The sequence below is a fragment of the Rhodamnia argentea genome, chromosome 6, assembly GCF_020921035.1.
Source record: "Rhodamnia argentea isolate NSW1041297 chromosome 6, ASM2092103v1, whole genome shotgun sequence".
Classification (NCBI taxonomy): Eukaryota; Viridiplantae; Streptophyta; class Magnoliopsida; order Myrtales; family Myrtaceae; genus Rhodamnia; species Rhodamnia argentea.
Window position 1 is genome coordinate 2,222,124 of NC_063155.1, and position 24,867 is coordinate 2,246,990.

The following is a 24,867-nucleotide window of genomic DNA, read 5'->3' on the forward strand; positions in this document are numbered from 1 at the left end:
GCTGGTTTATCTTTGTGAGAGAAAATCTTCGATCTTTGCTGTTAGATTTCCATTAGCTTTGCATAATCCAGCGGATTGTCATCATCGAGTCAAACTCTGACATTGTTTTTTAAGTGCGTTGGTTTGTTCTTCTTTGAAGAAAATTATACTTGTTAAGCCAACTCATCGAGTCAAATTTTGGTTTGGTCTACGTTTATATTGTTTTTTTTCATTTCCACTTACATCAATTCACTTCGAATTGTGCTTAAGAGACCTCGAGTCAAACTCTGGATGAGGTAATCTTTGTATTAATCTATTGGAATCTTTGCAAAATTTCACGAGTTGATTTTCTAACGCGTAAAATCTCTCCTATCTAAGATCATTACGGAACCCTTTATCACATTTACAAGTCGAAAATCAAACTTCAATAAAAGATTTTTTATTTCAAAGCAATTCCGACGAAACATCATCCAAGCCACCATAAAGCCCCCTATGAGAATCATAGAAGGTCGAACTTTTTATTTATTTATTTTTTTCTGAGAAAAATTAAAAGAAACGTCATAAAATCCAAAAGAAAAAAAAGAAAAGGAAAAAAAAAAAAAAGAGAAAAGCTTTTTCCTTTTCTTTTTCTCCAAAATTCAAAAATTCAGAGATACGGTGCGGTCAGGATCACGATAACGAGCAACGCACAAACAATATAAACGCCAGCGACATTCATCCTCCGGAAAAGCTTCGCAATTTCTCTCTCTTCCCCCCTCTCTCTCTCTCTCTAAAATCGGAGAGAGAGAGCAACCAGCGATTCTCCGCCATATCGTCGGCCACGAGAGAGAGAGGAATCGGATAGCATGAGGCGGGCAGCGATTCCCGTGCCTCTTTCTTAGGGTTTCCGTCATCGCGAGACTCGCCCCATTGCGCGACGCTTTTCTCGGCCCTCGTTCCGACGTACATTGCTTCGATCATCGGTGTTTCTCTTTGCTCTTTGGCAGTTTGATCGGTTTCGTGTCGTTCTGCTTCGCGGGTTCGACATTTTGGCGCGGTCGCTGCGAGCTGGACTTTGTGAAGATTGAGGTATTTCTCTGTTCTTTCTTTATGGAGCTGGGTCGGTTGAATGGATGAGAGTCTTGGGTGCGCTGGATATGATTTGTGGATTGAATCATGAAAAATGTTCGTTTGTTTCTTCTGTGATGATTATCTGGAGCTTTTGGACGAGAACAGAGTAATTAAGGAGCTGCATGCTTGTTTGTTGAAACTGGCTGTATTTTTTAATATGTGCAGTCTCTGCTACGGACTTTTATTTTCCAAATCGTGAACCTTTAGATGTCGAATTTCGTAATTTCTCCACGGAAAAAATGATGATAGTCATGTTTTTCGACCTGATCATGGGTCAACAGATCATGCATATGTACTCGAGCATTCATGTCCTTGTTCTCGTTTTAGACTCCGTATTGTACAATGGTTCTGGCATCGCAGCTTTATGACACAAGCATTGTGAATTTTTCATTCTCACATTATCAAGTTGATTTATGTATACAGCGCCTTGAATGTGCTAGATTAGTGAAATGAACCGTACTATCAATTTCAACGTGCAGATATATGTTAGACCGTCCCTCCGGTCTCAATGGTTTGCCCAGTTGGGAGTGGGAAAATGGCTGTTTTGGCTCGGGTTCTTGCGGGAGGCAGTTTCTCCAACACAGCAGGTACTTATTGGCCGTGGATTGCATGGCCCTGTCCTGAGCACTGTTTGATCATTCCATGCAATAATGAGGAGTTTCATTAAGCTGTTAATCGTCATGTATGCTTATGAATGGTTATTCTGATGGACCTGGAGTGAAAAGATCTAGGGGAATTATGTCAATTAACTTTCTGACATACAAATGACAGTTCATAGGCCTGCGTTAAAAATTGAGCAACTGCATGGCCTTTTATTGTCTTTGAGGTCTGCTAGTACAATTATGTTTATGCACATTGACAGATTTCTCTGAACCGAATATGCAATTCTGTTACATAATGAGTTCAATTGATACGTAGTAATAGTTTTGATTGTCGGATAGAACTGATGTGTATTTCCATAGGCATGGTTGCATGATATTTTGGCATAATACTCATGAGTGAGATATAATTACAAGCAACCTTACAAACTTGTAAATGAGAACACTATATGCACAGACCACTTTGTCCAGTTAGGAATGTATGTATTACGGAGATTTTTTCAGGTAGATGTTAGCAACACTTGGAAGCTTCGTTCAAATGCTGCTTGTAATTACGAGTTAATAATTTGTTATTTTCGTGTCAAATTGTTCTATCATTTATTGGGAAGAACTAAAAGATAAAAGATTCCATTCAAAATGGCGCAAAGGAGTGCTTCCCTATATAAAGCGTTATCTATGAGATATTGAGTCCACTTAGCCTAGTATGTCATTTATGTCAAGACTTGACTGTTGGTGAAATGAAAACAATTTTGCTGTAGATAACTACTAAAGCCACGAATTCCCGGTATACCATGAGGGCAATTCTGGGCACACAATGGACAAAGAAAAAAATTTTAGCAAGATTTTACCTCTCTTTTGCAAGTTGTCAATGGTTAAAATGTTCCCATATGGTGCCTCCTAGGCAGAAACGAGAACCTTCGCATGCACTTTGTTCTCAAACTATTTTTCTCTTCATTGTGCTGTCGTATCTTAAGGAAATTGACATGTGGCTCTTGACCTCTTTTGGTGCTACTTTGTTTTTCATACGGTCTGATATTGGTTCCTTTTCTTTTAATTGTTGACTGTTTGTGAATTCTCTTTCCCAACTTCAGAAAAGGAAGTTAGCCATCAGAAATTATTGGCTCAGCACATTTTTAAGGAATTTCGTGAGGCTGATGAAGCAAATTTGCTCGATGAGGAAGGTAATTCTTCTAGTATACATGGCCTGCAATGCAATTTGTGCATTGTTGGCTGTTATTTTCATTACAATAATGGGGTGGTCGAGTGGCAGTGGACTAATTAGCAAGTTCATTCTCATATAAACTTATGCCTTTGTGTGGTGTATGTTGCCTGCTCAATTGTCGTTATTTCTTTTCTTCAGAAACAAGGTCATGGATTTGTTCTTTTTTCCTTCAATTTTTGGTTGACATACTCAATTGGGAACTGTTATTTCTATACTACATGAATTTCTTTTCACTTCAATTTTTGGGTTAACTTTTAAACGGAGATACTGCAGAACATCAATAGGTAGTGTGGATATAACTTCCGCAACAGAATCACAATGATGGAAATGCAAGGAACTTGAGTACCATCCAATGGCATTCGAGATAGATTTTATAGGGTAAAATTAGAAGACATTAAAAAAGTGAAATCTTGACCAGAGTTATCTTGACATTGGCCCATGGAATGGCTGAGTCTCTCCGTCTTTTTGTTTTGTTCTTCTTTATCTTGGTAAACGTCTTTAGAGCAACAAGCAGCTTAATGAGGGGACAGAGTTTGGTATGTATATCCACCCATTATATGTTGAATGCTCATAACCCCATATAAGAATATGGGGTTAGATTATCATTTATAACTTTTCAAAGTTGTATTATCTAGTATCTAGCGAGTTGTGTTATCTAGTATCTAGTGAAGTCTTCTTTCTTGCCTCTTGCAGGAATTATGTACATTGTCTTGGATCACCTGGTTTTCCATAAGAGACACTGTCTCCATGTGTCCTAGTAGTATAGTTTCTTCTCTTGTTTGAGTTATTTGTGCATTGGAGATGTTTCTCCTTGTCAACACAAGTTACATTTAGAGGCTATTTCTTTAGCATTAAGCAATAGTAAAGTTACTTTTTGGTGTTTATGTCAAGTTTAAAAGTTTATCCAAATTTCAAAGATTACGGAAAGTTATATTTGAATTTTGTGTCAACATTTATATGTTTAGAAAGTTTAGATGTTTCGGGTTAGTAGGAGTTAAATATGCGTGCATTGTATGATTTAGATCAAGTAAAAAGTTAAAAAGTAAAAGACAATCCAGACATACCCTTAGTTGACAGGTCATGGGGTATATGGATCAAGGCTGGTATAAGAACAGAATCTAAGCTTTTCAATGCTTGGACAACCTTTGCTGCCAAAGCCCATTGAGAAAGTGGAAGGAGAAAGTTTTAGCATGTAGCTGTTCACATTAAAAATTTTATGTTCTCTGCACCGATTCTTTTTTTTTTATTGGGTTAGATTGTATGTATGTCATCTCTCTCTCTCTCTAAAATCCTGGACCTGCAGTTTGAGAGAAGCTCCCAAAGCCACCAGGCTGGAGAGGATGGATGGTTAATATATCTTAAAATTAAGAAATAGATAATGTGTTCTATGGCATCTAATTCTGGAAGTGCTGTGACTTGGTTTAAGTGCTATTATGTTTTTATTGTTTGTTCTTTTTGATAATCTGATTGCCTTGCGGTTTCTGCGTTGTGGATGCAGACATGCATGTATATGGTTTGAAGCCTATGGCTGATCAACTGCATTTGGTAAGGTTGGAAAGCACGTTGTTTTTGTACATTTTTATTGATGGTTACCTGTGCACTTCTTGCTGTTTCTTGAGTTTATGTACATCACTGCAACTACCCTTATTCATGAGGAGAGCTGCACTGTGCCTTTAGTTCCTCTTGCTCGGGCTTGATATGAAGCACAGTGGTGAAATATGTTAGAACAAAGAGTTCAGATTGAGCAGATTACGACAATAGTTGCCTGCAGATTCAAGTTTATGTTTTGAAATTGGCTTCATAATCTATTTTCTTAATGTTATTTCACAGTAGGTTTTACCTTAAATGATATTGCTTTATTGCTGCTTTCTCAATTGTGTGATTGTACTTTCCATCCACTGTCTGTCAGTTTTTTTGAAGATTAGCAGCAACAATTGTTTCCCTTGATGATGATCGCTCGATGTGGCTTCTCATCTTAAGGCAATATTCTCTTTGCAGGTATGTTGCAATGCATGTAAGAAGCCAATCAAGGCCAGTCAATATATGGCTCATGCAGGTTTGAACCTGACCTTTGTGAAGCATTGAGGGATTCTGTTCATATGTTTTGCTTATCTGTCGTCTGGCATATTTAAAGATACACTTTTGGCATAGTTGTTCTGCTAAATTGAGGATTGGAAGTGCGCCATGCCGTCTATGACTCCTAATCAATCTGGATATCTTGTCTGTTTTTTTCTTGTTCAAGCATCTCCTCCTTTTATCTGATTATATCAGATGGTTACTCTGAGTAGTGTGTAACCACTCTATTATTGCCATTAGAAGACCAGAAAATTTCTTTCTTTTTTTGTTAAATCCTTTTAAGGTTCTCACCGCCTCTCTAGTGGTACCTCTCCCTCTTCATTGGTTTTTTTCTTATTACCAGTGTAAATTTCTATATCACTTGTCTTGATATTTCTTAGAGTTGCAGATCCTATATTCTTTATTCTTATAGCAAGTCTCTATGGTCCACGACCCAGCGTCTAATGCAATACATGGCCTGAAACTTGTGGATAGCCTTAGCACACTCTTGACCATTTAATTGATAAGCCTAACCTGCTGGCTGTAGCTTTTATATTTCTTCACGCTAAGGTATTTTGCTTAAACTTTTAGAAATATAGAGGTTTTCGAATGATGGAGAAAAGGCTTTTACTGATAATCCTAACCTGTTGGGTCTTGTTATCCTTTTTGGTTCACTCCATTATTTTTTTAGATATCTGTAGGTTCTTGAATTCTACACAAGAAGCTATTGCGGTGCCTAATGGCACTGGAAGGGGCAAAAGACCACCTAGGAAGGAGAGAAAAAAGTCCACCACTCCCAGTATCCTCTCTCTCTCTCGCTCTCTGAATGCTTCTATGCTTAAAGTTTAGTGTAAATCTGTTCCTTGTTAGAAATCCACTTGTCTTAATGGACATGAAATGAGTCAGTAATTAGTACTAGATAATTCTGCTTTTTATTTCTCCTTGATTCTCTTAGTTTTGCTAAGATTACAATGATGAATCTATTTTTATTATGACTATAATGATTGATTAATCATTCAACTTTCCTTAGGGGTGACAATTTTCATTTGCATCCTTATCTGCTATTAGAGCAGGGATTTACTGTTGGAGAGCAAGGAAATTATGAATTTGTGAAGGATACCATCACTGTTGCATCACAGTTTCGTTACAATGGAAACCAGCAATCATCTTCTTTGTGTTTGGAGGTCAAAGGTAGTTTAATGTTGTTTCTAGTGGTTCTTTGATCATATACATGCTCATGTTTGATTAACTGCATCTAAATCGAAGTTTGATTTTATTCAGCTAATATGTGTCACTGGGGGGTATAAGTGAGCTGCATTAAGTGTATGTTCTAACTCTACATGACTCATCAACTCGATGCTTGCAGCTCAACTTGAGCTTGATCAAATATCAATTTATTATGCTCAACTCGACCTGAAATGGTTTCCAGTGGTTTCAAGATCGTCTCAACTGGACTTGATTTTGCCCATTTCTAATTAGCCTATTGCTTGATATTTATGAGAAAAAAAAAACCACCATTTTTTCACTGAATATAACATACAGATTAAATATGAGATGCATACGGCAAATCATGTCTATTTCAATTTCGAGGGGTACTCCTTTTGTTTCTAGATTGAGTTAAAAAAGTACTCTCGACATGCCCTTTCTAATGCACACTTAGAGCCTCAAATGGGTTTAAGTTGGAATTCATTAGAAGGAAACAAGCTATTACATCAGACGTATGGGCAGAAGTGGTGGTGGGTATGTCGTAATGTGGAGTGCTTGGCAAGTGAAAACAACTCAGATGATGAACAATGAAGATGTTGTGTCTCTCTCTAATTCTATGTGAAATTCTCTCTCTTCCATTCTCGGATTCTCTCTTTCTTCTTGTTAATCCTTTCCTTAATAAATTTTCTACAGACATCATCCTTTAAGCTAATTCTGAGAGTTGTATGTTGTTTAGCCTAGAATGTGATGCACCTACACACAATTTTCAGCGTATTCTACATGGAAATTTAGTTATCAGACATGTTAACATTGCATTTCGTAGGTGTTTGTTCACATATCATACTGTTGGATGATCTCTTGTTCTTCAAAGGGGTGGGGAGTATATATTAACTTTAAATGGAAGCACATCAAAGCAAGAATTCAGATATGAATCTGATTTCATTAATATAATTATACACAAGCTGCACTAGAATGGTCCAACAATAAGTGAAGATTCTTGGTGATACAGATTGGAATAAGAGGGGGTGGGAGAGGTGAGGAGGTACAGTCGACTTGAACCTTTGTTTATATAATTGACTATTGCCATCTATTATATCGAAGAATGTGATCAACTGCATATTGCATTGAGGAGCACTATGGAAACGTCAATTTCTACATTTTTATGGGGTTATTTATCTAGTTGTTCATGTGTCAAAAATGCCATAAGGGTTGTTACATGGCCTGTCTGCAGGGATCCTTTTGTAGCTATTGCATCTCCTCTACCTTGATCTGGAGACATATATTTGTTCATGATGCTTTATTAGATATATGAACTTTTTACAGATTGAATTGTTAATTGAGTTTATTTACTTCAGAAAATTCAGCTAGTCAAGTTGTTCCAAGAAGTAAAGATGATCCAGGAGTTATCCCTAGAAATGCTGATGAGTCAGCAAGTCAAATGCGTCCTCCTGTGAAACGCTCTAGATTGTATGATTCCATTCTTGTTTCATCTCTTCATTCATAATCTTAGCAGTATTCACTGGCCATCAAAACAAATTTGCGGAATCTTCATCTCAACAAAGGCCAACTAGTGCTCGTGTTGTGTAGTGAACAAGCAGATAGATGAAATATGCCTTTCTTAATTTGTACTACGTAAATAAGAGTTTAAATGAGTAAACTGTATACTTATTTGTGGAATGTTTTGACATATCTAGTGGGTTAAATACTTTGACAGTCGCATGGTTTTTTCTCAGTAAAGGCCAAAAGCAAAGATATTCTTGAATGACATGCACGTCGGTGTCTTATCTTTCTGTTTCTTTGTTGTGATATCTGAACTATATTTTGTTCTTGTAGGATAGCAGGGGAGCATATGTCTGAAACAGATGATCAAGAAACAGATTCTGGTATCACTAGAAGTACATGTTCATAGCTTGAATCTGCTAGCAAGACTTGAATTTAGAAACTTGTTTCCGGATATCGGAAATGCAGAACTTTTGGATTGACCATCTTCTAGTGATTGAATGCTATATTAATTGACTGCTTTTATATCATGGGAAATAGATGAGGAAATTACAAACACTCCTTTAGCTTGAGACACTATAAGAAAATTATTTACTTAATAATCCTTTAATCCTGCATCACTCTGCTGAGCTCTATCCAATTTTGACTGCCTTTAATTATTTATTGTTAGGTTCATATGACTCATCTGATTACAAGTTTGAACTGAGTGTGATTTGGGTCCATAATTCAAATGCTTATGCCTTGTTTTTTTCTTTTGCTATGTTCTTTCGATCTTATGCATTTGGTAGGTTGTGTTTGGTTTATCTGATAGCTTCTTTTTTTCTTTTCGTTTTTTTCATGTTTGTCAGATGTATCGTGGATCATTTATAACCTGAGAGAACCTGGCCTCTTTGATTTTTTAATCTCCTTTTTCTCTAATTTACCCTTATATTTTTCCTTTCATTTATAAAATGCAGATAAATTTTTTTAGAGTTGAATGTTGCCTACACTAAGCATAAAAAACTGTGATTAGTTATTCAATGCAGAAAAACATAGAAAAAAAAAATCACTGATATATCGTAATTCCTTGTCCACCTGAAACTTATAGAACAGTTATAAAACCCAATTGACGCTAATACCCCAAACTTCCTAGTGGTCTTCAAGAGCAGGTCTATTGATCTACAAATTAGTCATTGATTCGAAACATGCCAAAAGACGCTATACTGGTTACAAAATGAAAATGGATAAACTTAAGGCAGGTGAAATAACCATCAATCTCATGGATTATGCAAGACAAGTCGAAACCTGAGTTGGTGGACCAAGCATGAAACTATTTGTGTTATGTGAGGCAATTGTGCAACTAAATCACACACATAAGTCTGTTCCTTTTCCAATAAGTGAACTCCCAGGGTTAATTTTAGATTAAGGTCTTTGAGTTTTTTAAAATTGAAAACTCTATAAAACATTGTTGAAGCTAAATTATGGCATGGGAATAAAATGTTGCATTAATATCTATATATGCTTTTGCCTGAAAGATGTAAAGCTCAAGTTAATCAATTTCATAAGGTTCCAAATGCAGAAATAACTCATATGTGACATGTTAGATGAATTAGAATATGTAATGAATGAGTATGAAAGGTGTTAACAAATTACCTCAGGTTAAGTAGCATATACCAGTCTAGTATCGACCACCATATTCACTTTGTAAAAAGGCCATCTTGGCAGCCTAGTTCTTTTCTTCAGAAACAGGGACTTAGAATGAAGCATATGCATCGTTGTTCTGTGGCTTACTTTATTGGTAGAGTTACTGTCTTTAGATCACAAAAAACTCTAGAAAGAGAGTTAGGCAGGCTTTACTTTAGGTTGGATAAGAGGGGGATGGATGGAAATCGAGGAATACTTGGAAGTTGGTATGGTTTTAAAGGGCTGAACTGCCAAATAATAGGAGGTGCCTGATGTGGCCTTTGCTTGCATGAAGTAATGCAAAAGACTTGTGCAAAATAATTAATGGACTTTCAAAGGATCTTATGCATTTTAATCAGTAAAACATTTTACTGCATTTAATACAGAACGCAAGTTCCACAATTTATACGTTATTGGACGAGAGAGCAAATTGATTAGTCTTCCACTTTCAGTGAAGTATTCATGAGTAGATAATGAAAGCCTTCCAAATTAAGTTGGATTACTTATTTGAGTATGTTATCTACCATTAAAACTGGTGAGAGGAGAGGTAAGAAATCTGGGAGATTTAGAAAGCATTCGAAATTGCATAAATCTCTGAGGACATGCTACAAGATAGAGTGATCTCGTAAGGAGGGTCCGTATGCTCAACCGCATATAGCAGGATAACAGTTGTGATTTGAACACAGGCCTATCTGGATTGGCTTTTACTTTTTTCTTTTTACCTAATACAGATCTTGCATCTTACGCACTTTTCAACTTTTTTCGAAACCGAAAACTCCTAAAATATTTACAACTCTCAAATGATATGTAGATATGCATAAGTTTCTTTCATATTTTTCTGAAATTTGAATATGATTTTATAATTTTGATGAGAAAGCAACAAAATGCTTTGTGCTTATTTTTTAGTGTAATCACATGGGCCCTTAATCTTTTTGTCATTTTTCTTTCTAAATTATCACATGTTCGAGACAAATATTTGCTTGGTCATTTGGATTACACTACAATATGTTTAAAGCTGATATAGGGTGCATGATCCAATGGTCTATCCGATGGTACATTAACTAGCATTTCATTGCATGTTGCCAGGTAGGGATTTCCTAAAAGAATCACTTCCGGAACAAGAAACAAAGAATGGTTGTGCTATCGGCTATAAGAATCCCTTGCAAATTTGTACATATAGCCAATTGACACAAGGTATAATAGTCTAGTTGTGCTGTAATTTTCTAACTTCTGTGAGGGAAGTGCTCTGTAATTTTTCATTTCATGACGTAAGATGCAATTTAAAGCCAAAGTTGCTTCTCTAGAGAAGTTTCTGAGAATTTTCATGGAACATATTTTTTCAGTTTCCCATGGCAAATATTTTTAGTTTTGTAGGACTAACGGTAGTTGTGATATTAGGTACTCCTTTGCCCCTTGCTAGCAAAATATATTACTCTCAGAGAAACAATCGTCTCCGATCAGCTATCAGCCATCTTTATTACATGACATCTACTGATGGGCTTCTTGATGAATTGGTAAGTATAAGAAGAAGATGTGAATGCAGGCTTGATCTCAAGATAGTTCTTTACTCATGGAAAATAGGTTTCTAAGAATTATTCTTATATGTTCTTAGAATCTGAGCAACTGTTTGATGTCATCTGACCCATTTATGTTAATCTTATGATGATGCTTGATTTCCTAGCGTCTCTGCTAAGTTAATAGCCTGTTGTGTTATCCTTCGTTTTGCATATATTAGTCATGTGATATTCATAGTATTTCCAAAGGCATACTTGATGCTAGGAGGCAGATCCTTCATAACGCTGATTGTTGGAATCCTCACATAGATATAAAACCTTGTCGATGGCTCTGGCTTTATGAATTCTGCTCTTAACCAGTTTGACTTTAAAATTGTCAGAAGTAGAATATTCAACGTTCTGTTTATTGAGGAAGTATATCATTTAATAGCGATACCACCAAAATTAAGTATTTTGTTCAGAAGATGTGTAATTTCATAATCATTTTTTGTGCATGATGCAAGGCAAATCTCTTTCTACTTGCCTTTGCGAGTCAAGTATTATGGTTGGTTTAACAAGATCAAAATCACCAGTCCACTTGGTACCGGTGTTAAACGATATAATTTTACCATATTGCTCTGAACTTGCTTTCTCAAATAGCTAACATGCCATTGTTCGTGAGGAAGTGGTGCTAACTTGCAAAAATTATTATGAGAACAACTATGCTTACTTTATTCGCAGGAATTGAGAGATGCACAGCCATCGCCTTTACTGCAAGAACCTGAACCGGTTCTTTCGAAAAGTTCGTCATTATGTTCAGATATCTCTGCAGTATCTTTGCCACCATCACAAGTATCAAATTATCTATCCGCTGATAATTCTTTGAGGCCTCAGGATGCTCCAATTCAGTTAATGAAAAGCAGAACGTTTCCCAATGGTTATTCTTTTGCTGGTGACCCAGGTAAACTTTTAAAAGTTACACTATGGTTTTCATCAGTATGAGAATTAGGTTAAAGCCAGGTTTCGAATTTCTTATTGGAAGGAGACTGGTGTGTTTTCAAATAGCTATGGAATTCTACTATTATTTTTGCTCGAGCTTAGCTGTAGTTTTTGTCCTTTGGTGTTGCCTTCTATTAATAATTTAATATAGCTTATCATAACTTTTTTTTCTTAGGGGACAGTGGACACCTCAATTCCTTGCATTTTAATTATGATCTTGCTATTATTTTTCCAATTCATAACAACCTTTTTAATGGAAATCCATAAACCATAAGTCAGAAGCTGGGCACATGACCCAGCTTCTGGCTTTTGCAGAATCCATAATGTGTGAAGTTAAATCCTTTAAAACATATCGCTGGAACATTAGATGATATGAGTCTCGTGCTTATCATCGAGTGACATTTTTTATTGATTGTCAGAATATTGCTTTTTTTGAGTTGTTTCCTATATCAATGATAATCTCTCTTATCGAACTACATCCAATGTCTTACAAACTATGCCACGCATCACTTTTCAAGGAGTTAGAGAGAGTAAGAATAGATTTACGTTTGATGTTTTGAGAGGTCCGGTATGTAGCAACAATTCAGGGAGATGGAAAATATGCATATCTTTTCAAGGATGCTTTTCGGTGCTTGCTTTTGGAAGGCTTGAAAACCTTGCTTGTGTTGCTCATATGTGGGTCGATGCATATGTATTCCTGGACATATCCATGCGCCCGCACTCTCACATGCGCTTGCCTGTTAAAACGCTACATGCTTTTCTATGATCAGGTCCATTACCATTGTCGGTGGAATAAATCCATGCCAGGAAGTTGAGTATTGCTGTGTTTATATCTCTTCATTGTACTTGTTCTGGTGCATCTTACCTGTGTTGATTGAATGATATTCTCTTGCATGTAGGCAAACCGCTGAGCATACAGCAGCCAGATGGAAGTGTTTCAGTTTCATAGAATCGTGACTCGGAATTTTTTGTTAGGCGACGGTGTAAGTAGCCATTACATGAGGTTAGAGTCAATTTTTGAGAATCAATCTTAACCATCATTAAATTGTTCATTCCTGTCTCCTATACTGCCAATGCTCAAATTGTTCTTTTTGGGCAATTGGCATGAATTGTTCATATTCGGTAAATATGATATCAAATCTTTTTCTGGCCATACTGCTCTACTTTGGACATCATACATCGGATAGCATCGATATACATAACATAGCATCAATATCCATAACGTGGCTTTGAAAATTATGAAGTTGGTATGTATGACATAGACTTATTCGTAACATACACATGAATTTCTCTCTTGCATGAGAAAGGGGAGGGTTTTAGACAAACCTGTTTGATGCAACTCAACTATTAGATCAAAGTCACTCACAATAAGAGAAGGAAAATTTGAAAGCAGATCAATCCGAATAAAGAATCAGCTTCTAATGCATGGATAGAGTAATTGATGTTGACAAAGAGTAGCGGGTCTTAAAAACAAGCGAGTTTGACGAAAAGGCAATATTGCATCTGTGTAGCATTCCTGTTGTGAGATCTCTCTTACACATTGTGAAACTACTTAGATTAATGTCGATTGCTTTCTTGTGGGTGGATGGTGGGAATTGATTTGCGCAACCACTAGATCATGTGACATGCCATGAGGCATTTGTGTGCTGCATTGAGTTGTTCTGTTCGATCAATTACTCATGATCAGCGGTTAATGCACGAACCCGAGACGCAATAGATCCTTTTTATTAACCCGAGACGCAATAGATCCTTTTTTGTTGATTCCCCCTTCTAAATTCTAAATCTCCAATCTAGTAGTGCACCTTTGGACCTACACCTTCTTAGTCATTATTTGTCATCACAAAACTCTACTTTTGCGAAAGAGAGATTCGACTGAGTACGTGTAATATTTCGCATGTCCTTACGGATGGTGGGATTTCTCTCTGTTGTGCCACGGTGAAGTATTCGATTATGGAGAAAGCATGACGGCACAAGCAAGATCTTGACCGATCTTGTTATCTTGTCACTAACTTTGTGTCCCATTGTCCCATTGTCCCATTGCAAGTAGGTCCACCACCCACAAATAGGAAGATACCATGTTAATGCTTCTTTAATCATTCGATGTTCAGTTTCTCGTTTCTTTTTCTGAAAGGTCATTCTCTCAGGAAAAGGGAAATCTAAAGGCAAAGAAGAAGAACGGCCTTTTGGGTCCAAGGGTCTCATGATGATGCAACCCAAAAGCGGAGATTAATTAACCTTAAACACCACCAACACTAGTAAACATTAAAGTTCAAGAGTGACAGGATCGAATGATGACCCACGATAATGTCTTTTGCAAAATAAAGCCAGCGTCGTGTGCCCCCCTGACGGTGCAACGGATTCCCTTCCATAGCAAAAGGTTAAATTCATCAGAGTTATGGCATTGATTAACAGTCTATTGAGAGTGCTAGATAAAGATTGATTGATACCGTTTGAATATTGATTAATGTGACTGGGAGAGACTCTAGTATGACGGAAACATTGATGTGGACTTGTCGGCCGCCATGGACATTGGATTTGATTCCATCCGTCGCTTTCATGACCTCGATCCGAACACGTGCGAGCTCCGTGACCTCGGCTTGAGGTCACTGACATCAAGGAACCTCCTCGTCTTTCCCCCGTGTGAAAACCACCACCACCACCGTCACGACCTTGCTTTCCACCACCCCTTCGCTTCTGACCTCCATCCACCGACACCTGTGCTCTCGGCCGATGTTGTCCCCTCCCGTCTCCACTCGCCCAGTCTCATCATAGGCAGATCTCGATACAGAAATCTACATGTAATTTTTTTCGTAGTTTCGAAAAAAAAATAAGTATGGCTCGTTTTATTTAAAGCTGAATCAAACTGAGTCTCCAATGTTACAATGTATTTAATCAGGGGGGGAAGGAGCAATGATGGGTTGCTGGCCACAACCCTCCTCCACACGCGCACGCCCTTGGTCCTCCAGACTCCCCGGACGGGACAATAGAATAGACACGCGCCACGCCACAGGCATTTCTCCGTACGGGGCGGTGCGCCACTAAAATAAGGTCGGCACCAAGGAGATCCTGTGGACGTCATCATCTCCACCGTACAAAGCAACACATTAATTAAAAGCCAGCCGTCCAATGCGGCGAGGATATTCACAAGTGCCGCTCGCTTTTGTAGAATGGGAGGCACGATGGGCCCCACATCCCCACCTCTCCAACCAAAGGGGTCCCTCCCCCACACCCTTAGATTCGGGCTTTGGCGCTTGCACGCTTTGATGCCGGATTCATTATAGTAACGCATTTTTAGAGAAGAACATTTCTCCGATTGAAAAGTCTACCATGATATCGGAGTCCACGTATTTTCACATGTGTGCGCTCGCCCTCCACGTATCAGTTTAAATACTTTTTCCAATTGAAAAGTCTAACATAATATCGAGTCGGGATCCGCTTTGATTTTATTTCACACGTGAGGCCCCATTTGTCGAATTGCACGTGTCGTTCTTAATTCAGCTCGCGTGTGAGAGAATGTGTTATGGTATTATCTAATTAAGTATTTGGATTAGACGTTCCATGATAAATGTTACATGTTTGAGCCTCCTAAGTATGTGTTGGACTCCATGAACAACTTCTGATATGCTAATAAAAATGGACTTCTCATGATCAATTGTGTAGTATTGTAGGGATAATTACCCAATCAAAGCTAAACTTAATGTGGAGATACCAATTTAATACTAAACTTTTTAATTTTACCACTATAGTCCTAAACATTTGCATGAAATCCCAATAGTCTTTTCGGCCAATTACCGTCGGAAATTGCTTATGCGACGTCCGATCATCGCTAGCCGTCTTACGTAACTCATTGACGTGGACAACTTGTGAATTGCTATGTCAGCAATTTCCAACGACAATTAATCAGAATAACTACATTGAAATTTTGTATAAATGTTTTATGATTAAATTGATGAAATTAAAAAAAATTATGACTAAATTGACATCCATACAAGTTTTTTGGGATGGAATTGGTAATTTTCCTAACCATTATATCTATGAATTGATATATTTATTTTGATAGGTCAGTTATTTTTAACTCTAGCTTTATCGAATTTCGTGGATGAGCTACACCATTAAATTTATGATCAATACTTACGTCTAATTTTTGAGCATATGTTTTATGGGCTGTAGATATGAGTTTCAAAGAATTATTATGTGGTTTACGTTAGATTTATCAGAATATATTCAAGAATGCAAGTGCATTTGCATTTTGTGAATTTCCTTTCTGATATTTAAAATTCATTCAAAGCCATCTCAAATTAGTGTTTAGTAATTTATTTTGGATTCAAGATGAATAATAGGTAGCAAATGTGTTAGCATTTTCCATACTTTTGGACCGATTAAGTTTCACGACACGTTTGGACCAAAAAAAAAAAGTTTCACGACACGTGCTAGTAATCGTTAGAACATTGGATATTTAAGTGAAAAACATGGTCAACTAATAAAAGGAAAAGTACACAAACGTAATGGTCATTGAAATCACATTGCAATGCCTATTATATCGGCTGCCCCTTCATATCGATTCAAAGGATGTACACGTCAAAACGAATATCGGGTCGTCTAAAAAAAATTCAATCTCGCCAATGCGTCCGTAGCTCCATAATTCTATTTAAATGTCAACTTTACTAGTGTTTGCTTATATCAAGGAAACAATTTCGTTAGATTCACTGGTATACAAACTTAATTTACTAAGCTATACGTCACATTAGTAGATTTTTCTCTTTTAAGTAAAAGGGCCAAGAAGAGCGATCAATGTTTCTAACTTCTTGTGGGCATTATTGTAAAGTTCACACACTTGCTACGCAAAAAGTGGCTCTTTCTTGCAGATAAAGTGAATTTAGAACTTAACTGAAACTTTCAAGGCGATACTGAATATTATCAAACAAAGTTAGCTGAATTAAGGATTGGATTGTTACGCAAAAACTGAGTAATTTACAAAATAATTTTTTTTTTTAAAAATGATCGCTTGGATCTTTTCAAATAATTACCCGACAAAAACTATTTTCTTCATCGACAATAATGTATGTCTAGATATTTTCGTGAATGATGAAAATATTGTTCGTTCGTTATCTTTATAAAAGATATAAGCGACCGTTTTTAGGAAAATATTTTACAAATCACTCATATTTTACGAAAAAAAAATTTGTTGTTATAATTTTAGACTTTATTGTGCTTATCAGCACGGTGTGTGTATATATATTTTGCTGCCACTATAGAAGAGCTGATTAGGAAAATCACTAGCAACACCTGATCAAGATTCACATTCTGTCCTGTCGGTGAAAATGTTCTAGGGAGAATCTTTTTGTAAACTCAATCAATCTGGCAATCCAATCACAAGATCGATGGGAACATGCCATTTTACAGATGGCATGAATCTTGTTCTTGACGAATTAACGCTAAGTAGCATCTAATTCCCACCCACCTGTCCAGTGTCTGGTGGTAGTGTTCATGTCCAAGAAATATTGAACAAACAAATAGATAAATATATAAACACACGCACACATTAAATTGGTAATTTTAGAGTTAATTGATAAGATATAAATAAGATGAACTGCCAATCATAAATCAATTTCACTATACAAAACAAAAACTGCATGAACTATGATTTTTAATTTCACTATACGAAGCAATTAATGCATGAATTATGATTTTTAATCTGCAGTTAGCTTTAAGGTAACACTCTTACACTAATTTATTATTTTAATTTTGCTGTTAAAAAATCTAGTTATAAATATTATTAATAATCTCTCCAACGATTATAACTTGATGCTGGGAAAGTTACTAAACCAGTCCTAAACTTATTTGTTTGGATGCTAATTCATTCCTAAACTTTTCAATTTTATCAACTTAATCCTAAGCCTTAATGTGAAATTTCAATGTAGTTCTTCTAGTCAATTTTCATGGGAAATTGCCGACTTTAGGACGGTCAACAATGACTGGATTGCCATGTCGGTGTTTTCTAGCGCAACTTGAGAAGTACTATATTGAAATTTTCGTACAAATGTTTAGGACTAAATTGACAAAATAGAAAAGTATAGGATTGAATTGACATATATACAATAAGTCTAGCACTGATTGGACAATTTCCCCACTAGATGTTAGTATAGCAAAATACGAAATACTATTATATGATTAAGAAGTATATATTATGTGCCATTGACTATTAATAATATTTTAAAATATTTTAGATTTTAATTGTCACTGAAACTGAACAATTATATAAAACTTGTATATTGAAATTAATGCAATATACTGTGATTCCAGGTAGAAATTTTTTCTAGGGTGCTGGATTCATTTCATTCCGTAAGATTTTTTCGTCCAATCCACCGAAAAAAAGAATTGTAATTCCCGTTCCATTCCATTTTGTTTTTCCTTAAAGATCGGCCGAAAGAAATTGCAAAAAAGATTCCATGATCAATTTCTTATGACTCCATCGATTATATATGAAAACGAACAAATGCATTTCATGTCTCTATTTTTCTCTATTTGACTTTTTAATGTGGCATGGAGCATCTCTTATTGTCCTTTTGTCTCGTTAGCTGATTCAAGCACGCCTTGCAACTAATTGATGCATCTGGTTGCTTTTGAATTTAATTGCCACTAAATGTGTCGGTGACAAGATTATTTCCCAATTACAGTGACTCATAATAGCATGTTGGGAGTCTAATCATGTTCTTCTAGGGGGTTCAATTAGTCACTTTAAGTTTTAATTTATTTTTAAGTGTGAAAATTACATGAAATGTCCTAGTCAGCTTAATTTACTTTAAAAAAAAAAGGCGTGAAGTATTTGAACCGAAGTAAATGTCAAATTTACCTACGAAAAGTGTTAATTCCATAAAACACAATGTATAATGATTCATGTTGCGGGTATGATTCATGTTTAGATCACATATATTTGTACGTTTATGGTTTTTTCAATTAGAGCCGAGACGCTTTTCTAGCACTTTTAAAAGAAAATTATTTCTTTCAAAGTATTGAGAAACATAACAATGTACAGAAATGTGAATTTTTTCTTAATTGACTACTTAACAAACTATTGGGGCCCTCATTAAGAAAATCCTGATAATTAAGATGTTTTAGGTTTCTACCTAATAGTTGATCAGATATATTTATGAAATTAGATTAGGATTCCTAATAATATATGATTTAGCCTCTATAAAAAGGGAGGGTTGGTGCTAAACCTAAGAAACAAATACAAAATATGAGAAATTGATCTTTGAAGGACTAGTGAGACTCGGTTCAAGAGTTTTGTGTCTCAGTCAATCGGAGGGAGTTGTTTGAATCTTATACTTTGATTGTATCTTGCGGTGAATATTGATTATTCTTCCGTGAATATTTATAATTACACATAATATTCCACATATATAATTTCTCGAGAAAAAACTACTAAAATAATAATAAGAAATTACCCAAAACTTTCTTTGTGACACCAAAAACTCTAAAATTGCACCCGCGTGACACATTTATCCCAATTTTTTTTGTGACATAAAAAATCCCCAACTAATGAGGTACATATTTTGAGTAGTTTATAACTGATTATCATAAAAAAAAAATTGATGAGTATAAAGCTTGTATATAAAATTAGTGATGATCTTTTTGCAAATGACTTCAAATGGCCATATGTTTAGGTTTCTGGGGGTCCTATGTGAAATGACAGTGAAGACCCAAATGCTGAAAGACCGAAAAAAAGAAAAGAAAAGATTAAAAATAAAACCCAAAGTCACTCTTAGTTGTTTCAGCATTTTTTTCTTTGTTCTTTGACGAGAAGAATAAACTAAATGGAGAACAAAAAAGGGTTATTTCTTTTCTGAAAAATTATAGATAATGCAACGACGAATCTAGAAAGATAAGAGTGAGACTAGCCTTATTTTTATTTGACTTTGTGACACAAAAAACCCCAAACTTGTACTTATGTGTGTATTTATCCCAAAATTTTATCAGTGTGATACATTTGTCCCAAAAATTTTGTTGTGACACCAAAAATAGTTTAGGATTTTTGGTTTCACACCAAAATAATTTGGGACAAATCTATCACACGTGTATAAGTTTGAGATTTTTTGTGCCACAAAAAAAAGTTTGGATTTTTTAGTGTTACACACAAAAAAAAAAATAGGGTAAATATGTTATATGCCTACAATTTTGGGGTTTTTGATGTTGCAACAAACTAATTTGGGATGCACGTGTTACGCGTGTATAAGTTTTGGAGTTTTGATGTCACAAGAAAAAGCTTGGGAGTTTCGGTGTCGAAAGAAAAAATTTGAGGTTTTTAGTGTCACACATTATAAATTTGGGATAAATGTGTCACATAAGTACAAGTTTGGGACAAATGCATCACGGTGGGCATAGATTAAGATTTATGGTGATTTTTTCCCTTTTTATTTTAAACATAGAGTTATAGATATGTAGGCGAGAAAACTATAACAGTATCGGTTACATGCTTGGCTTAAATATATGGACTATTATTATTTTGGAAGAACTTCATTAATGTCTGCGTGTCTACATTCATGAATTTTTCTCCAAAGTCCACTGCTTTTGAACTAATTAGCCTATTTCGACCAAAAAAAAAAAAAAAAACAAGTTAGCCTATTGCCAAAAGATTCTGTCAGGAAAGGAAAAGAAAGAAAGCCTCTCCATTTCGTTGATGTGTGTACAGAGTCTCTTAGATTCCGCAAACGACATAATCATACAAGTGGAACTTTCCTCTCTTTCTCTCTCTCTCCATTTGCTTCCAAAAATCAAGAGACTCACTCAGCTCTCATTCTTTTAATGCAACCTGTTGACGCCTAAATTTTGACTAATCTATTTTTTGCATAAAAATTATAAAAAATCATCTCATATATTTATTTTTAGCGTACATTGCATTGGCATATAATTGGGCAAGCAGAACACTTAATTTAGCATGCGTCTAGACTAGGCACGGGATGGAAAAATATACCGAGAAGATTTGAAACTTCGGGGACTGTATTGCAAATACTTAAAACTTCGGGGACTGTATTGCAAATACTTGAAACTTCAGGGACTGCATTGCAAATACCAAGAGAAGATGAAGAAGGGAAGATGATGAAGGGAAGATGATGAAGGGAAGGTGATGAAGAGAAGATAAAGAAGAGAAGATAATGAAAGGAAGATGGTGAAGGGAAGATGAAGAAGAGAAGATGAATATGAAGAAGGGAAGATGAAAATGGAAGGTGAAGAAATGAAGATGAAGAAGAAAAGATGAAAGTGGAAGGTGAAGAAGTGAAGATGAAGAATGAAGGATGGAGAACTTTGCCTATAAAAGAGAGCTCTTGAGAAGAGTTTTAGGAGGAGAGTGAAAGAGAATTGAGAGAGTTTTAGAGTGGAAGAGTATTGAGAGAATTTGTGAGAGAAATTCTTTAGAGAGGAAAAAAGAGAGTTCTTGAGAAAAATCGTAAGAGAAAATTTGAGAGTGAAGAAAAGAGTTTTAGTCGAGCATCATCTTCGACGAGTCCCGGCACGTACTTCGCCTCTCGCCATCCAACAACGCCACTACTTGCCTTTTTTCGACGATAGCCACGTTCTTCCAATTCCGAGATCTTGAAGGAAGCCATAACGTGTACGTGAGTAAGATTTTGTGTAATAGAAGGTAACCCTTTCCATCTCGATCTACAAAAATGTAATCGTTTGGTGTGAACATTTGTTTGTTTATTTTAGACATGTCACGTGTCCCAAAATTTAGTATTATTACCTGTTAATTTATTTTTGTAAATACTCGTGATTGGCTGCGTTTTCTTTCTTTCTAAATCACCCATGGTGTATATCGTACAAAGTTCAATGTTTTACATCCCCATAAAAAAGAAGAAAAAATCAAAAAATTGCATCTTTGAATTTCAAGTAAAATCCATCAAAATTGCCAAATCAAATATTTTTCATGAAAATGGTACCGAAAGGGCGTTAGAGTAATCTAGCGTAACCAAATCCCCCGAATTCAAAATCTCGGTTCGCGGAAATAAGATAGTCTTCTCCCGCTATTTTATTTAGGTTTCTAATCAACCTACCGAAAATGATTAGTGGCGACTCCAAATTCAAAACACATTGCATGTTAATTATTTGAACCTTAAGTTGCGATTTGGTATGGACTTGGGAGAGTCCGAGTTAGGTTAGTTAATTAATTAACCCGATAATCCATTAGCCTGGAATTTAACTTGTTTATTTTTTAGGTCGCGACAGCCTTGGCGACTCACTGGGGACTTTAAGAGGACTTAGGCCAGATAATTTCATGAAAAAGGAATCACTTGATTTGGCAAACTTTGGTTGAATTCTCATTCTTAGGTGTTAAATGTTTTTGCAGATTGGGAGTTATAAGGGGAGGAGTGATTGGCTAACCCTTTGTTTTGTAGGCTTGGTGAATTGAAATTGTGATTTAACTTTTGAATCATTGAAGCGGTGTTTGCTTTTAATTGTTGTGCATGATTTATCGTCTTTGCACTACACCGCACACAACCCGTGACCGGACCCGAGTCACACTAATAGTTTTAAGATGGTATTTAGATGGTCCTTTAACCTTGGCGGTAAGGCTTCGCTAAAGGTTATCCCATCTGGATCCCGAAAATTTTTTCAAAAAAATGGCTCAAGGGTCGTTCTTATGCACGTGAGGCTACGATGCATGAGAATTGCCCTTGTCGACCGAACCAAGCCGAAGTGATTGGACCCGACTAGTCATGACTATTGTACGCGAGGTTGCGACTAGTCATGATGACTGTGCGCGAGGCTGCGACATGTCGTTTCGTTCATCATTTCACTTTGCAAAAGCCTTTTGGATAGATAGAATAAGATTTAAACTCACGATTCATGCGCATGTCTTTGTGATTGACATTTTCTTCGTATGAGAGGTAATTTCTTGTCTCTTGTACCATGTTATCTCATTTTTATTTTGGGCCGGTCCATGGTTTAGATTGATTGTTTAGAAGTTTCATTGTCTTATTTCCAATTTCGCACTTTGCTTCCGCAGCTTTTACAATTTCATCGGTTGTCCTCAATTCTGATTTGGCTTATTCCTGTTGTGCGATTTTTACAAAATTCTACGATCGAGCTTTGAGTAAGTGCCAAACACGAAAGTTGTAGACCTATGTTTCAACTAATATCTTACAAAATTTCAGAATTAAATTCATAATTTAAGATGGCCCTTCGTTTTTTCAACTACCTGCGGTTATAACAGTTTTCTGAATGTGATTTTTTTTGGAAAAACACATTAAACTGATTTGATCTGTGCATTTCTAGTCCGATTGGCCAACATAAAAGTTGTTCATCATCTTCTCAACTATAAGCTCGTAAAATTTGGACATGTTTTGATCAACGTACGAATTAATACGAATTTTTTCGTAAAAGCAGACAAACTGAAAATTACATGTTTCAATCATTTGGTCATAATCACTTTGTTCGTTTGAGTCTAGAGGGATGCCATGGGCCGGCTCGCTATTCTTGCTCCCCGTACTCATTTTGGGTTTGTTACTGCGTACAGGTAATTTATCACGGATCCTCCACATATTACTCGATCGGTCGCGAGGAAGATGGCCGACATCAACGCCACCGTCGGTGCTGCCCTAGACGAGAAACTTGGCTCCTTGACCGAACGCTTCGAAGGGATGATGTCCCGAAAAATGGAAGAAATGATGGCTGCCTTCGCGGCCAAACTTCAATCATCCACCGCCAGCCCGCCGCTAACCATTCCCGCTCTAATTCCTCCTATGGACAACTCCGGTAAAGCCCCGGAAACCGCTCCCTATCAGACAATGCCGCTAGAAGATGTGATCTTCACAAGCGTGAGCGCGAGCACGCCGCCCGTAGTCCCAATCCCCCAAGCCAGCCCCGTGGCCCCCGGGTTGAATGGTGATACGGCCAAGCAGTTGGCCCAAATGGAACAGAGGATCCGAGAGGTTGAGGGGACTCACAACATACCCCAAATTGACCTGTCTGTCTTTTCAAAGGTCACGGTACCGCAGAAGTTCAAGATGCCCGACTTTGAGAAGTATGATGGAACTTCCAACCCGGTTCAGCACGTTCGGATGTACCAGGCAAGAATGAACAAGCATGCGACCAATGGCCCCCTAATGGTCCAGACTTTCCAGGCTAGTTTAAAAGAAGCTGCCATGAGGTGGTATACGGACTACGAGATCTATCGGATGGATGATTGGGAGAAGGCAGCTAATGCTTTCATCAAACATTTTAGCTTTAACTTGGACGTACTCACCACCAGAGAAGATCTTGAACAGCTTGAGATGAAGAAAGGAGAAACAATCAAGCAGTATGCCACCAGGTGGAGGAACGTGGCATCTCAACTGAAACCGGTCCCTCCGGAAAGGGAGCTCATGAAGTTGTTTGTTTCCACTCTGCCGTGAATTATGAAAACCCGAATTCTGGGATCCGCTGCTACGTCATTCAGCCATCTCATCGCAATGGCTGAAGAAATTGAGAACGGTATGAAGAAAGGTTGGTACGATGATGTCACCACGACGACTAAGAGGTTTGCGGTAAGGAAAGACAAGGAGCCGGCCCCACAGGTCAACATGACCTACGGCCAAAAACCCACGACCCGGACGCCGGTCGTACAGATTCCAAATCAGCAGCAGGCCAATTTCGGCGTGCAACGACAAAGAGGGAATCAACGGCCCCCTCAGCAGTTTACCCCTCTACCGGGAACCCCGTCGCAAGTACTCGCGGTTCTACGTAAGAGAGGTTTACTGACTTCCGAGCCTCTACGATCCGGTAACACGAGCTCGCCAAGATATGATCCATCAAAGAAATGTGATTACCATTGCGGGGAGCCTGGACATGACACCGACAGCTGTTTCGTGTTGAAGCATCGGATTCAAGATCTTCTTGATTCTAAGGCATTCTCGTTTCAAGGCAACAAATAGCCAAATGTCCAGAATAATCCTTTGCCAGATCATTCCGGTAAAGTTAATGCTGTATTCGGGCTGAGAATCAGACAGGTTGGTGCTAGTAAGGATGAAGGAGTCTTCGATATCGCCGGTTGTTTTGATGA

At 37.0% G+C, this 24,867-nt stretch overlaps 1 protein-coding gene across 4 annotated transcripts; it reads left to right on the forward strand.

Annotated features, from left to right (window-relative positions):
• The first annotated feature begins 686 nt into the window (after positions 1 to 686).
• On the forward strand, positions 687 to 12,978 carry LOC115748457. Of its 4 annotated transcripts, none has more exons than XM_030684949.2 (13): positions 687 to 1,047; positions 1,569 to 1,676; positions 2,780 to 2,869; positions 4,409 to 4,455; positions 4,909 to 4,966; positions 5,657 to 5,764; positions 6,034 to 6,156; positions 7,527 to 7,638; positions 8,005 to 8,066; positions 10,420 to 10,527; positions 10,732 to 10,847; positions 11,568 to 11,787; positions 12,725 to 12,978. In XM_030684949.2, exons 2-13 carry the CDS (start codon positions 1,598 to 1,600, stop codon positions 12,772 to 12,774), a joined length of 1,173 nt encoding a protein of 390 aa, XP_030540809.1. In that variant the 5' UTR covers positions 687 to 1,047; positions 1,569 to 1,597; the 3' UTR covers positions 12,775 to 12,978. The 4 variants fall into 4 exon arrangements, with proteins under 4 accessions (XP_030540809.1, XP_048136156.1, XP_048136154.1 ...); XM_048280197.1 differs by having other exon boundaries at positions 688 to 1,047; positions 8,005 to 8,054; XM_048280198.1 differs by having other exon boundaries at positions 688 to 1,047; positions 8,005 to 8,048.
• The last annotated feature ends 11,889 nt before the right edge of the window (positions 12,979 to 24,867 follow it).